Source organism: Lynx rufus, unplaced genomic scaffold (assembly GCF_022079265.1).
Source record: "Lynx rufus isolate CCGP_SWC_20201006 ecotype Redwood Valley unplaced genomic scaffold, mLynRuf1.p SCAF_16, whole genome shotgun sequence".
Taxonomy (NCBI): Eukaryota; Metazoa; Chordata; class Mammalia; order Carnivora; family Felidae; genus Lynx; species Lynx rufus.
Genome location: NW_025814830.1, coordinates 54,404,177 through 54,419,553, shown reverse-complemented (window position 1 = coordinate 54,419,553; position 15,377 = coordinate 54,404,177). Strand labels below are relative to the sequence as shown.

General features: G+C 61.1%; 1 protein-coding gene across 4 annotated transcripts in view; it reads right to left on the bottom strand.

The window, feature by feature from the left end:
• Positions 1-12,809, bottom strand: part of GSE1 (Gse1 coiled-coil protein) — a 100,620-nt gene extending 87,811 nt beyond the window's left edge. For 3 of the 4 annotated variants that reach the window (XM_047078870.1, XM_047078871.1, XM_047078874.1), the window contains exon 1: positions 11,794-12,808. In XM_047078870.1, the coding sequence (XP_046934826.1) occupies positions 11,794-11,830 (37 nt within the window). In that variant the 5' untranslated portion in view covers positions 11,831-12,808. Of the gene's footprint in view, positions 1-11,793 lie in introns of all 4 variants that reach the window. The other variant, XM_047078873.1, reaches the window with a different exon arrangement.
• Between the last annotated feature and the right edge of the window lie 2,568 nt (positions 12,810-15,377).

The following is a 15,377-nucleotide window of genomic DNA, read 5'->3' as shown; positions in this document are numbered from 1 at the left end:
AAATGCCCCCTGTGCCGGGGCACCGAGCCGCGGAGGCCTGGGCGCGCCTAGCCCCCGAGCTCCAATCCCTGCAGGAAATGAGATGACGAGAGCCACACTAACGACAATGCCAACAGCAGGTCAACGCCACAGAGAGCCTACCACACGCCGCACGCCGCGAGGGGCACGTGAAACGTTCGATCCCTCTCAGTGCTCCCAGCCAGCTCAGGAAGTGCCACGCTCCGCACCTGCACAGGCAAACCGCGGCCGTCTAAGCAGCCCGCCCACGACCTAACAAGGAGTCCATGGCGGGGTCCGGGTTCGAGCCCTGGCCGCCCTGCTTTGGAGTCCCTGAGCTCTCCTGTCGCGCCAGGCTCCCTTAGGAGTAAGGAACCACCCTAGGAACAGAACCAGCTGGGGATACTAACATACCACGAGGTTCACACACGGACGGGGGAGGGCCCTCAGCGGCACTAACCCCAGTCAGGCTCCAGAACCAAAGGGTGCCCATCGATGGGACGCTCATCTTTAGGGGCTCCCCAGCGCTGAGCCCCAGGAGACCCTAAGACAGGAGCAGAGGAGTGGGGGGGCGGGGGCTTCTGTCCCTTGTCATAGAGACATCAACATCACTGGCAACCGCACAGTGCCAACCGGCCGGGTCCGGAACCCTCTGACTTTAGGGCCTCTCCTCTCAGGCCGGTCTAGCCGCGACTGTGCCGATGGGCTGTGGGTTATCAGCCCCATCGACGGACGGAGAAACTGAGGGAGGGGAGCACGGCTCTCCCGAGGGCCTCCTCCCCACGGAACTAGCCCCGAATCTGGGTCAGGAGTGGGGCTGGCTGCTCCAGCCGCTGATCAACCCTGGCATGCTAGAGTCAAGGATGAATATTCATGAGCCCATCCGGTTCTACACTTTCATTTCTGGCCCAAATTAATAATTTACCACGGCGTTTCATAAAAACCAGGCATAGCTCATTAGCAGCTCCCCAGAAGGCACTGGCGTCGCCCCACGGATGCCGCTGAGGGGGCTGGTCTTCCTGCCGGGACGGGTGAAAGTGCCCCCGCCTCGAGGGACAGCCCTCATCCACGCAGGGCTGGTGAACCTGAAGCGGGGGGGGGGGGGGGGGGGCCTCTGCCCAGGAAGGAGCCCGAACCCGAACCTGAACCCGAACCCGCCCCGGAAGGTGCCGTCAGAGCAGAAGCATCACTTTCGAAGCTGACTCTGGAAGAGCACGAAATCTTCTCCCCTCCCTGCGAAAGGCCAGGCCACCGCCGCCGGCCTGGAAACGGGGACCGCAGGTGGGTGGACCGCGATCCCACACGTGCCCAATGCGGCGTCCTAAGTGACGCGGCGTGACCCGCCCGGACACCCGCCTCCAGAGCCCCAAGCTGCCTCCTAAGAAGTACCAGCTCTCCCGAGGCCACCAGGTCGTGAGCAAGCCCAAGCCACACGCAGGGGTCACGGGGAGGCAGCCGCGGGCCACCAGCCGGCACGAACCGCCGGGCACGAGCGTGACAGGCCCTCAGAGGGGTCCAGGGGCTGGCCGCCGAAACCCCTCTGCGTCCAGCGGTCCTTGTCCCGGGGCAGAGACCAGCTCTGCCCGCCGCGCCCTCTGTGAGCTCCTGAGCTCAGCCGCGACATCCACGATTATCGCTCCATGTGGTCACACGCGTGCTCACGGACACTCCCTCCGTCCCAGCCCAGGCGGCCTGGTGCCCCGCACACCCACGCACCCGTCCCCCGGCTGCCCGTCTGGTCTGGCCTGCCCACCCCTGCCCGGGCATCCTGTGGTTGGTGCTGCAGTGGAGACGGGTTGAAACCCATCTGCCAGTGGAAACTTCCCAAAAGGGAAGGGGGGGGCGGGTGACACCTTTGTCCCTGGGCCCTGAAGATCCAGCAGGCTCCCTGATACTGTTCACACTCATTCCCAGAGGGGTGGGGGGCAGCCTGTGTGAACCGCCCCCCTACCCCACCCCACCCCTCCCGCACGCAGCTGCCGCCCGGCCTCACCTACCCAACTGCTCCCCCAGCAAGCAGCCCGCCCGCTGGGCCCCTCCAGTGAGCTCGATTAAGACCCAGGCACTGTCTCCTCCCCCTTTCTTTATGTTCCCCGCCCGCCCCCCCCTTCCTCTTGTCAGATAATCACGGGAAACCAGCAAACGGTTGACAGTTACCAAGGCAACAGAAGTTAGGACTGGCGAGGAGGTCTAAAAGCTAATCCTAAATGAATTATAGGGCAAGAGTGACAAGGGGGTGGGGACGAGTGGCGGGCAGCTTCAAAGGGGCCCCAGTGCAGGAGACAAGGTGCTGTGGGCCCTGGGGCTCGGCCACTCGCTGGAGGGTGACACTGGAGTCCTTCGGGGTGGGGAGGTCGGAGAAGGAATTCATTAAAAGGAAACCCTCCACGGAGGATGGTCCGGCAATGACACCCTTCATCCAATAAGACGTAGGGCGCTGGGGTGCACCCGATTGGGCGTTTCTGACGGTGGGGGGCCGGGGGGGGGGACAGTGGGAGAAGAGCTGGGACCATCTGATCAAAGTGATTCTGTTTCTTCTTTACTTATTCAGAACTTGCCATCTTGTGACCAGGCCGCTGTGTGAGCCCCGGCTGGCCGACAGCCATTTCGGGAGTCTGAGCAAAGTGGCCCTGAACTCCTCGCTGGAGTTCACGGGGGCCAAGGGGCAGTGCCTTCCCTGCCCCGGCCACTGCCCCTGTCAAGAATGACTCAGCCAGGTCTCTCGGGAAGGGCCCCCTTCTCGGACCCCAGTCCAGAGTCTGAGACACAGGCCCGTAGCCGGAACAGCCCCCGAAGCTAAGGGTCCTAGAGCGCTCGGTCCACAGACTGACCCATCGAGTGCTCACGCCGACCCCACTGGCGGCATTTGATAAACACACACGCCGAGGCCCAGAGAACGGAAGGAATCTGCCCAGAGCCACATGGCCAGTGGGAAGCAAAGGCAGAATTGAACCCAAGGCTCTCCGCCCAGCTTCCCTGCTGGTTAAGACCAGAGCTGCAGGGCCTGAGCTGGCCCCGCCCGCCAGGCAGAGCCCACGGCCGACCTCAGCCCTCAGCCCTCAGCCCTCGGTCATTACCACCTCCTCCGGGAGGCCACCTGGAAGACGGGATACCCTTCCTTCCCGATTCCTCTACACCCGGCTGCAGGGGCGACGGGCTGAAGCTGGGGGTGGGGGGCGGCTTTCACTCACCGAGGACCCCCTTCCAAGGAAATGTCAACCCCATTCCCGATCTTCCTCGGGAACTCAGCCACCCGGCTCAGTTTCCATAGTCGGGACAAGGGGTCAGACCAGTTGTCGCCCTTGAACGAGCATGGGAATCCCCTGGAGGGCTCGTCGGCACACAGACTCCCAGACCCGCCTCGGGACGGTCGGGGGGGGGTCCCCCGAGAATCTGTACCTCTTGACAGCTCCCAAGCGGTGCCAATGCTGCTGGCTGGGGAACCCCGCTTTGAGAACCGCTGAGACGTTAGCCCACACTCAGCCTCGACCGTCTGTACTTTGACCTCTCCTTGCAGACGCCGGGGCCGCGGGCCGGACAGGCACTCCTGCTCTTCCTCACAGACCCCGGGGCTCAGAGGCGCCCCCCAGCCCGCCCTCCTCCCGCAGGACCCCCTCACTCTAAGGAAAGCCTCTGCTGACTGTCCACCTCCACAAGGAGGCTGCTGGAGCCATCTTCCCCAAACAGATGGGCCCAAGGCGGTCTGCCATCCAATCCGTCTCTACCTCCAGACTCTCCCCACCTCTCAGCGCCTCCACACTGCCAACCCAGTCTAGCCTGCCACCTGTCTCTCGCCTGGGGCCATGGCAGTCCCTGCACCCTGGTGTCCCTGCTGCCCCGACCGCCTGGAATCTACCTGAGCCCCGCAGCCGGAGGGGTGCTCAAGGGCAAGGCCTACTGCCCCACCTCTCATCTCTACCCTGCTCCCCACGGCATGTGCCCGGTGGCCACACATCCGTACGTACGTCCTTGGCGCCCCAGGACCTTTGCACACGCAGGACCCCTAGCCTGGCTCCCTGCCCCTCACATTTCACCAGGCTAACACCGACCTTTCTGGCCACCGGGATAAAGTAGCCTCCACCCACACTCCAGCAACCCCCACCCCCTCCCCTGCTCTCCTTTTCTCCAGAGTCTGCATCACACGGGGGACACAGTGCGACGAGCTGGCGCCCAAACTAGGCGCTCCGGGAGGGGACGGCCCTCGGGGGCTTCTCGGCTGTATTTCCACGCGTCTGGTCCGGTGCCTGGCGCGTTGTAAACCCGCGCTGAAAGAACAGAAAGAACCTCGCTGCTTGAAAGCCCTGGGTTCCCCCCACCCCTTGCAACACAATCCAACTCACGTGTCACTGGCCTTATGACACCAAGACCCTCCAAAATGTGGCTCCCACCCACCCTAGGGGGTCATTTCCTCCCCCACCGCTTTATTCCGCCTCACCAAGCTCTCCCCTCCCTCTGCAAGCATCCTTCCTGGGAGGCCACCGGCCCCTGCGGGGGTCAGCTCTGCTTCCCAGCTGGGCCCTGTCTGCCCTGCCCCCTGGTCCTGACGCATCTGTCTGGCCTCTGGGGTCTGGAGCCCACAGCTCTCTGAAGGGCGCACAGGCTTCAGAACCCCGCCACTAGATGGCACTGCCGAGCCCCAGGGTAGGAGTGGCCGCCTTCCGTCTCCAGTGCCCGACAGGTGAGGGTGGGGGGGCCGCCCGCCAGTAGGAAGGCCAGCCCCAATGTCCCCTCCTCCCCACCGCCTCTCAGACACTGCCTCCACCCCCAGCTTAATCCCAACAGTTGCCTCCCCTGTGCTTCCAGAAGATTCTGCACACACCAGCATTTGTGCCCCTGGACTTCTCAATCCGCACGTCTGCGACCACCAGGGTGGGAATGGCCGGCGCTCAGTCCCCAGCACTCCGGAGGCACCCTGAACACGCAGCTTTTCTGTTCTTGTTGGTTCAGCCCCCTTCACTGTACCAGCCTCCTTCCACTCAGCCTCACCCCCTCGGTGGTCCTCCCTTCCAAGGCCTGCCTTCAATGCCGCCTTCTCCGAGGAGCCTTCCTGGATTTCCTCCGCCAGGGTGATCGCAGGAGACTCCAGGGCACTCCGTCCTCGTTCGCCTCCCTCCCTGTTTGTTCCCGGGGCAGGCAGGGGACAAGACACAGACCTCCTTTGCCGCTCTCGCCAACGTAGGTTAACAGAGTGCAGGGCCTGGCAGCCCGCAGGGGGAGCCTTGCCCGGCTGGGGGAGGGGGCACAGACCTGTTCTGTGCCCCAGGAGGGGAGAACGGGGTCACACGCACACATGTGTGTCTATGTGAAAAGCAACATTCTAAGAACCCAGGCCCCGTAGGAGACCACCAAACGGAGAGAAGGGAGGGGCCGGGCCATCTGACCTCTGAGGTCCCTTCCAAGTCCAATGTTCCGTGACTTCCCAACCCTGCAGGCCATTAAGCAAGTGGCCAAATGCCCACTGGGCGGCGGTCCAGGCCTGGTCAGAGGGCGCTTCCTGTCTCTCGGCAGGAGGAAGACAGGGCAGCCGCTGCTCCTTCCAGGCCGGGGGCTTCTGGGACGGGGTGGACTCGGGCTCTGGGGGCGAGATCTGGACCTGGCTTAACTCAAACCCGGCCAGCCCACACCAGCACCCCCTCCAGCTTCCAGCTTGGCTGCGATCTGGGCTGAGGGTAACCACCAATCCCAGCCAGAGCTGTGGAGGGCCTGGCATCGGTGGGAAAAAGCCAGAAAAACGCATTTTCCCCCGAAAGACTTGTAAAAAAAAAAAAAAGTCTCACTGATTTTTTTTTCCCTTTTACCCCAAGCTCTCACAGCTCTAAATATGCCACACTTAGTAATTTTACGAGCAAAGCAAGCTATACATCACACAGTTTTATGTTCCTAAATTAACAAAAGGACTTTAAATCTATATGGAGCTCTTAAAAACACACAAAAAAGCACGGCATCCATTTTTATTCCCTCACCCCCAAATTCCCTCTTCCCTTCTAATGTACTTCCCCCCCCCCGGCCCCCACCCCGTGGCTGCAAAATTTCAGCTGATTGTGTAGCTAGACCACCAAGGAGAGACAATCCCAAATATGGATGAGCGACAGCTTTGCTGACATCCTCAAACATGGGGCTCCGTCACCCTTTGGGAAAGGCTACTTTAGGGGTGATAAAAGCCTGATTTTTTCTTTTTTTTTTTCCTGCAAAGTAGATGATGAGAGGACGTCCCCTTGTAAACAAAGAGGCCCCGTCCACCGACCCGATGTCACCAAAAGTCTAAGGAGAATTACAAGCCTTGTTTTCTTAGCTGCAAATACCAGGGTAGACCAGATGACTGGAGGGGCCCGTCCACACTTGCCCCCGGGGGGGGGGGGGTGGTGGGCACGTCATGTCCACATCCAGGGGGAAGTGGGACGAGGGCTATGGAGCACCAGACTCGGAAACGCAGGCTTCATCCTACAGGCTCGGCCTCTGGGAGCTGGGTGGCCCTGGCCAGCTGCCCCTCGAGCCTCCCACTGCCCCCCGCACCCCTGCACCGGAGGAAGAGAATCACCCTGCCCCAGTCGAGGGCAGGAATCCAGGTATCATAATGACTCTTCGCTCCAGGAGCATAAAAGAAACTTTTCCTGACTCCAAGAGTCAAGGAGATAAGAAGCAGGAGAGTTTCCAACGGGGCTGTATCAGATTCCCACCCATGGAGTAACAACAACACATTTAAGCAAGAAAAAAATCTTAATGAGAACCAAATTGAGCAGGGGGGTGGGAACCAGAGCGGGCCCCTCGGAGAAGGGCTGGGCCACAGCTGGGACAAAAGGCCCCTGGCTTTCCCAGCCGACAGATGGAAATGTGGCAGCCCCTCCCCAGGTCTCAGGGGTATCAGAAGATTAATTAGTGACTGCCTGGAAAGTGCTAGATGGGAGCCGAAATGCTTGTCCCCGCTGAGTTTCTGAGCTGTAAATAAGCAGCTTTCTCAATCACAACCGAAATAGCAATGTTGTCCTTTTATCTGACTCAGATCCCTGTAGGCCCAGCCTGCCCCCAGAGCAGGCCTTGGGTGGTTCCAGAGCCCGCCCCAAAGCCACAGCTCTGCTAACCGCCCAGCAGCTTCCCAGGTCGGGCCAGAAGCCGGGCCTGAGCTCCATCACCCCCCCTCCCAGCTCCGGCCCCCCCCCCCCCGCCCCCAGCACACACCTGAGGACGGGGCGGGGGCGGAGGCTGGCGGCCTGCCCTCGCCTCCAGGCCCCTCCAGCCCCCTCCATCGGCCCAGGTGGGCCTGCGCAGAGACCCACACCCAGACTCAGGCTGGGGCTTTCTGGCAGCGGTCTGGGCGCCCAAATCAAATCCAGGCAGCTCCCCACAGGGGAAGCCCAAGTCCCTTGCAAGCCTGTCAGAGGCTCGGGAGGCTGCTGGGGGCAAGGGAAGTATTCTGAGGGGGACCCAGAGTCTCTGAGAGCGGCCACCAGCAGGCTGTGTGGCTTTGGGCCAAGCCCCAGCCCTCTCTGGGCCTCAGTTTCTTCCCTGGAGTTGGAGTGTCCTTCCCAGCAGTGGACAGTCAATCCCGAGGGGCAGCCTGGGTCACCCAGAGTTCAGCATGAGGCCGGGGTGGGGTTAGCTGACAGCTGGGGAGTCCCCCCACCCCCCGCCCCGCCGTGAACTCCAGGAACAAGATAAGGGGGCCGGCAGGGCGCCATCACCACCACCACCAACGGCCAATTCCCTCCCTCGCTCTCCTTCAACAAATATTTATTAAGCAGGGACTCTGGAGCCAAACTGCTGCCGACTGTCTGCTTGACCGCAACCTCCCCGTGCCTCAGTGTCCTCAGCCGGCAAGGGGGGGGGGGGGTCACACGAATACCACGTCTGCGACGGAGCGGGCACCGTGCAAGAAGCGCCTCCACCACCCGTCCCTCCTTGTGTTTGTTGTTGTCGTTACTGGCCTGGCGCCGAGCTGGGCCTCAAGGAAGCACCCGGTCGCCTCCCGCACGGAGTTCGCAACCTGGTGGAGTTCAGGAAAGGGGGTAGCTGGGCACACGAGCACACAGAACCGGAAGTGTTCCAAGAAGCATTGGAGACCCCACCCATCCGCCAGTCCCCAGCTCCCTTCCCACGGCTACCAGCCCTGACCTCTGCCAGGGAAGGATGCAGAGGTCAGACACTGTGTCCTGGGGGCCAGGGGTCGGGCCCAACGACGTGAGTTCAAGTCCCAGTCCAACCACTAAGGAGCCCTGTGAGTTTCTGCAAATAATTCCACCTTACTAATGATAATTCGGAGGGCACCTGGCTGGCTCAGTTGGTGGAGCATGTGACTCTGGATCTCAGAGTCGTGGGTTCCAGCCCTATGTTGGGCCTAGAGCTTACTTAAATAGTAATAATGCGGGGGGGGGGGGGAGCACCTGGGTGGCTCAGTCCATTAAGCGTGTGACCCTCGAATTCGCTCCTCCGCTCACCTGTGTGCGCGCCCTCTCTCTCTAAAAAATAAATAAGCGTAAAAAAATATGGTAACGATTTCTATTATAGCTATCACTTGCTAAGTGTTAACTTCATCGCAGGCACTGTCCTCAGTGCCCTGTAAAAATTCGCACATTTAATCCCTTATACCAGATGTCAGCAAACTTTCTCTGAAAAGGGCCAGATGATAAATATTTCAGGCCTGACCAGCCCTGTTGCAACTACTCGACATTGCTGTCGTAGCACAAAAGCTGCCTCGGACACTCCACTGCAAGAGGAGGCGTGGACAATAAAACTTTATTTACAAACACAAGCGGTGGGCCACAGATCGCCAGCCCCTGCCTCGCACGGATACGGACTTGGATACACGTCTGCAGCCCATCGCACAAATGGGAAAATCGAGTCCCCGAGAGCTTAAGTCCACCTGCCCGAGGTGGCAGCTCAGAAGGGGCGGAGGCTTGGAACGTGCCGCCACCAGCCTCAATCCTGTTGCGCGTCCAACAGGAACAGCAGTCTGTGAACTGCCCCCGGGCGGGAGGTGAGGGCCGGAAGGGCAGGTTCTGGGCCCTGAGCTCTGCAGTTGCAGAACAGAACCAGATCCCAGAAGCTCCAGAGCACTGGTACCAGACCTCTGCTGTAAGGGGTGCCACCAGGCCCCTGTGTCCCGGGGCAGTGTGGGGGGCAGTGGCCAGTTGCACACCCCAGCTCCGTCCTGTCTAAGCTGGCCGAATCCCCTAGCTCCTCGGAGCCTCACTTTCCTCACCTGTGAAATGGGCAGGCACCAGCACCCACCTCAGGGGTGGGAGTGAGATTCACAGGGGGGACTGCTGCAAAGCACGCCCGAGGGGGCCTGACAGGCCTCCCTTTGACTATCACCTTGACTACTCTGAACTGACAGAAGCCCAGAGAAGCGAAGGCATCTCCCCACGATCCTTCCCATTGAGCCCCTATGCTCTGACACCACAATCCTAACGTACAAAAACCCTAGTAGGAGAATTTAAAAAGAGAAAACTTGAGAGACAGAGAGAAAGAGGGGAGAACCGGGTGACAGCCCCCCCCCCCCCCCCCCCCGCCCTGCACAGGCCGAGGAGGACTTGAGCCCTGACCTCCCCCGGGGGTCCAGACCTGCCTTCTTCACCCCGCTGCCCCCGAGGGCTTAACACCAGCCAAGACTGATTTTCCTTAATTGCTTCGAATTTCCTAGCCTGACACTTCCTCCTTTTTTTTCAGAGGCTCCAAGAGTAAATAGAAAATCGGTCACCTGATGAAGAAGTATGTTCCAGCAGCCGTCCAATGGCAGGTGAAGTAGGGTGTGGATTACAAACACCTGTGCTTTCAAGACGCCCTGTACTTAAGAAGATTCATTCTTGCCACAAACATGTACTGTGTCTACAAGGCAAGGCGCAGCACTGGGGGGGGGGGGGGGGCTATAGATACAGAGGAAGGAACTGTCCCTGCTTTCCCCCCGCAGCTCCCCGTGCAGGGGGAGGGGGGGAGGCCAGCTAACTGAAAAGCACCCACAGCAGCAATGCTACAGCCACAGCTTGGGTTCCAGGAGCCCCGATGCATCCATCTCCCCAGCTCGAGGCTTTCTGGTATCTTCCTGTGGGGGGGGCGGGGGGGACACGGCTCTGAGCACCGCCCCCGCTCGTCAGCCCCGGGGTTGGAACAGAACCCTTGTGCAAACCGGGGGTTCCCGGTTCTCATGTGCCTCAGATCCGCGAAGGGCCGTGTGGACGGAGGGGAAGAGCTGTACTTGCATTGCAGGAAAAAGACCTCAAGAATAAAGCACAGACCCTGAAAACGATTCTTCCTCACACAAGCGGTGGAGACAGTAAGCATGAAACGCAGACCTTGTCAGTTTCTGGGAAGGGCTGGGGCCCTACAATAGCCACAAAGCAGCTCAGAAAGAGTAACTGTACAGATTTCACCCAGAACCCATCAGGCCTTCCTGCTTCTTTTTTTAAAGTCTGTGGGACACTTGGACGACCTCTTCCCTTGACCTGGTCCAGGGCAGCAAGGGCCAGATCCAGAAGAGCTGGGTCCTGTCCAGGCCATTCCTTCCCCCCCACGCTCCTCCCAGGGACTGCAGGGGTTCTGTGGGAGCCTCGGCCAAAGTGACAGGGGTTCCTGAACGTGCAGTGAAAAAACCCAACACCCAGCCACCTGCACCTTTCCCCAGCAAAACAGTGCAGAAATTACCCTCCGCCGCCAGCCTCTTTCTGCAGAATTTGAGAAGCCCCCACAGGAGCCCAGGAAGTTCCCCTTCTCCCTACAGCACCCCAGTCTCCCCTCCCCCAGATCCACGGTGGCCCCAACTTCCACGGGAACTGTGTGAACTCCCAAAGACGAAACTCTCAAAGCAAAGAAGGGAAAATAAAAACAGCTTGTTCCCAGTACAAGCGGTCACTCGCTGCCATGCCTTCCTGACCTGCACGCCAGGGGCCCAGGGAGGGCAGGCCTAGTCAGTTGCTCCCGACCCCGGGGGCACTGGAAGGGGGTGACAAGGAGGCAGCCCGAGGGCCTAGGCATCACCAAGGCTCCTGCCTCCCTCTCCAGGAACCCCTGGCTTCCCGGCTTCCCCTTAGCCTACATGTAATTATTTTTAAGGTCTCAAAGTCCAAATAAGGTGAACTCAAGAGGGGCTCCCCAAACCTCCTGCTGTCACCCCCTCCCCGCCCCTCCACTCTGGGTTACAAGCACGACTTGCCCCGAAACAGAAAGTTACACGGCAGGCTGCTGTCAGCGCGCAGGAAGGTTAGGGAAACAGGAAGCCACGCCAACCACCCTCCGGAGCTTCCCCGGCCCCCTCCTCCGACCTCGGCAGGAACAAAACCTTCCAGGGAAACCCGGGCAGGAAGGGGGGCGGGGGGCAGGCGCGCCACGCTCGCGCAGAGACGGCGCAAGGGGCCGGCAGGAGGCAGAGGAAAATAAGCCCCAGGCTGGGGGCGGGAGGGGGGCGCTTGCCACCCGATCGGGGCGGCCTGCGGCAAAGTAACTTCACACCCGGTGCCTAATTCACCTTGGAAGGCAGCGCGCCCCGGCCGCTCGCAGCGCCGCCGCGGCGGAGCCGGCTCGGGGCAGACAAAAGGAGCGAGACGCGCAACCCCCGGCGGCGGCGCGGTGGGGGCGGCGGGCCGGGTGGGCGCTCCCCGCCGCACGTAGCGCACACACCGCCGGCTGGACCGCAGCGGGAGCGGCGGGGCCGCGCGCGCCCGCCCGCGGGGGAGGTGGGGGGGGGGCGCTCGGCCGACCCACCGCCCCGACCCAGGCTGTGCGGGTCTGGGGGGGGGGGTCGGGAGTGGGGGGGTCCGGGACGCGCCGGCGCCGCGCGGGACCCGGGGAGGCGCACAGCTCGCTTACCTGGTAAGTAATACAGTGGCGGCTTCAATCCAAACATGATTCAAATTAGAATTCCATAGTGGCCAGAGAGGGATGAAGAAGGTAAAAAAAAAAAAAAAAAAAAATTTTTTTTTTTAACCCAGCAGTGAGACAAAAAGGGCCGTCCAAGCCCAGGCGCTCAAAAATGTCCAAAACAATAAAATAAAGACAGAAGAGAGATCCCGAGAGCGACGGAGAAAAATGTCTTTTTCTTCCCTTTTTTCCCCCTCCCTAAGATGATGAAAAGGCTCTCTCTCGGGCCAGCGCCCGGGCAGTTTCGGCCACCTCGGCCCGGGCAGATCCACAATGGGGTGACTGACGACCGAGGACGGGCCGGAGCCTCCACGGCTGCCCGGTGTCTTCGCCGCGTGTGTATTTTCTGCCTTTTGGACTTGAGATGCAAATAAAAAAAGGAGGGGGGCGCACGGCGGAGGGAAGCAGGCGGGAGAGCGGAGAGGAGCGCGAGAAAAATAAAGGGGGGAGGTGAGGGTGATGAAATTGGGGGGTTAAGATCTTCAGGGATTACTCATTTGAAAGAAAAAAAGGAGAGAGGAGAGGGAGAGAGAGAGAGAGAAGCAGCCCCAAGACGTGCGAGTAGCAATCTCTCCTCCATTCAGCCATTTGAATGTCAAGGGCGAGGGTCAAGGGACCTGTTTCCAACAGGGTTTCACGTTCAGAACCAGAAGGAAAAAGGAAGGGGGGGCGGCGGGAGGGGGTATCTCTTGTTGCCAAGGAGAAATCGGCTTTGTTTTCGTTTCCCCTTAGCTACTGGGTGAGGAGGGGCGGGGTGGGGGAAGAGGAGGAGGGGGCGAGCGAGAGAGGGGAGAGGAGAAAATTAATACCCAAACAGCCAAGAAGTACCGAGGGGGAGATTTCTTCTCGTAAATAAAAGAGGCAGCGATTGCAAACAAGTCTCGGGCAGGAGAAAGCAGGCCGAGGAGCCGGCTCCCCTCCCCCTCTCGCCACCAACACCCCCCCCAAACCTTTTTCTTTCTTTTTTTCTTTTTCTTTTTTTTTTTTTTTTTCTTTTGGTTATCTCCCCGGGCCGGCGTCCCACCACTGACTCAGAGAGCAGGGGTGGGGGAAGGAGGAGAAAGAACTCGCGGGGGCTCGGGCGCCCGGGCAGAAGGAGCAGGAGGAGGAGAGCGGGGAGGCGAGAGCGCACGGCGGTGGAGAGCCCCTCGATCAATTTTCATGCAAGAATCATTATCGGTAAATTGGAAAGCTGGCTGCCTGACAGCAGATTTGTCTCCCCTAATGAAAGCGAAAGGGTAGGGGCGCAGCGGCGGGCGGCTGCAGGCGGCGGCGGCTCCTTCCGTCTCTACGCGGCGTCTTCCAAGAGCTCCATGCTTTGCAGGGCGATAATAATAGTTTCACTTGCGAGCTTCCCCCAGCGCGGCCGCCGAGCCGGGCAGCGGATCCGTGCGGACTAGGATCGGGGCGCCGAGAGCTGGGCTCCCCTCTCCAAACGCGGGGAGGCTGCCGTTGCTGGCAGCGGGGCGCTCCGCTCTGCCCCAAAGCGGGGCCGTTTGCAAACAGTGGGCGGCTGCGGGCGCCGCCGGGCCCCCCTCGGCTGCCCAACTCTGCGCTCTGGCCGCCGGCCCGCCCTCCCCACCCACGGCTGACAGCTGCGGGAGCCGGAGTTCACCCGCCGCCGGGGCCTGGGAGGAGAATCCCCAAACCGTGCCCGGGGAGTGGGGCGGGGTGGGGGGGGGGAGCTCTGGCCCGCCTTTTGTGAACCCACGCGGGACTGCGGAAAGGCACACACCGCCCAGCCCGGGTGAGCTCCTAAGGCGGGCGGCTTCTTTCTCTCCTTTTCTCTTCCTCGCACCCCACCCTTAAAAATCCCTGTTGCAAGTGTAATCAAATGCCTGATACCTTCTTCCACACTCTCCCTGCACTGGTGCATTATCAGATCCGGGAAGGCATGCTTCCAGGCAAATAGACCTAATAAATGCTATTACTGGGATTCTGCAAGCCCCGGCTGCACCATAGTAACGAGAGCCCTGGCTAATTTGGTTTAAGAGAACGATCAACTGCACAGAGTGTGTGTGAGTGACTGTGTGGAGTCTGTATCTCTCCTCCCCACGCCGCCTCTCTTTCACACCAGCTCAAGAAGGCCCCATGTGATAATTCCCCAAATCGAAGGGGAAAAAACCCTGCCGCCAAACCACATCCTGTGCGCTCATTGTCCAGCCCAGCGATTTTAAAGAGACAGGATCCCTTTACCCACGCCCCCACACACTCTTTAACGCACGCTGCAAAGCTGCCTCTGGATGTGACCGTTTATTTTCAAGCCCTTTCACCTTCCGAAGGGCCCCTCCGTGGCACAACCAGCCGGAATCGCGGCTGGGTGACACTGAGGGATCACCTTTTGACCCCAAATACAACCATCCAGGTTTGAGGAACAGACCTGAGCCCGCAGGTACGCAGGGCGGGGCTCCGCGGTCACGCCAGGCTTGGGTTCCTGCCAACGCTCTCCAGCCACTGCGTAAATCAGGGGTCCCCAGCGGCAGCCCGGGGGTCCCTTCTAAACGCGGCGGCTTCAGATGACAATTGAACTCCCGGAATATGATACTCTAGAGGAGAGCTCCGGAGGACAAATTGGAAGAGGTGGGGGCACCAGGCGTTCCTCCTGACCCCTCAATGCCACTCACCTCCCCCCCCACCCCCCTCCCCCCGCCCGGAGGATCTTAAATGGGCTGGGCGGAGCGCACGAAGCCGAGAGAGAGGTGGCGCTCCGCCCCGCCGCCACCAACGGCTGGGTGGGTGCCGCACGCCGGCGGCTGCCTCCTCCGCCCGCTGGGCGGCCGGGGGTGCGAGGAGCATCTTTTAATCCCCTGCTCCCTCCCCCGCCCCCTGCGCCCCGCCCGGCGCCTCTCCCCGCGGGCGGCCGAGCGCGCGCGGTCACCCGGGAGGGCGCCGGGGCTGCTGACCTGGAGGAAACGGGCCGCGCGGGGCCGCCGGCGCCCGCCGCCGACATCTGGCCGCTCCGCCCCGCGCTGACCCCGGAGGTCGCGCCCGGCCCTCGGCGGCGGCGGCCCTTTGTTTCCGGGGCTGCGTGGCGGCGCGCTCGGCGCTCCCCGCACCTCCCCCTGCGCCTGCCGCCGCTGGCGGCCTGGCGAGGGAGACAACGGCCCCGGCGCGGCGGGGTCGGGGTTCAGCACCTGCGCGCCCCCCCCCCGCACCCCGCCCCCGGCTCGGCTCGGCTCGGCTCGGCCTGGGCCGGGATCCCAGCTTTCGCCTCCCCTCCATTTATCACCCACTTATCACCGGCACACTTGATAATCTGCGCCCCTCTGGGAGTGGGGGGCACCGGGGCGCGCACGGGAGGGCCCGGCTGAGCGGCCGCCCCCTCCAAGTGCGTCTTAAGCTTGGAAAATCTCTGGTCCTACTTTGGGGATGAAAAAAAATTTTTAACTATTTTTAAAAGACCCTAAACTATCAGTTTCTGTTGTCATTCTTTTATTGGTTTTTAATTCTCCGGGATTACAGGAACAACCTAGTAATTAATACTAAACCTTCCTCTACTGTATATGCTAATGGCAGGAGCCATAAAAATTAAT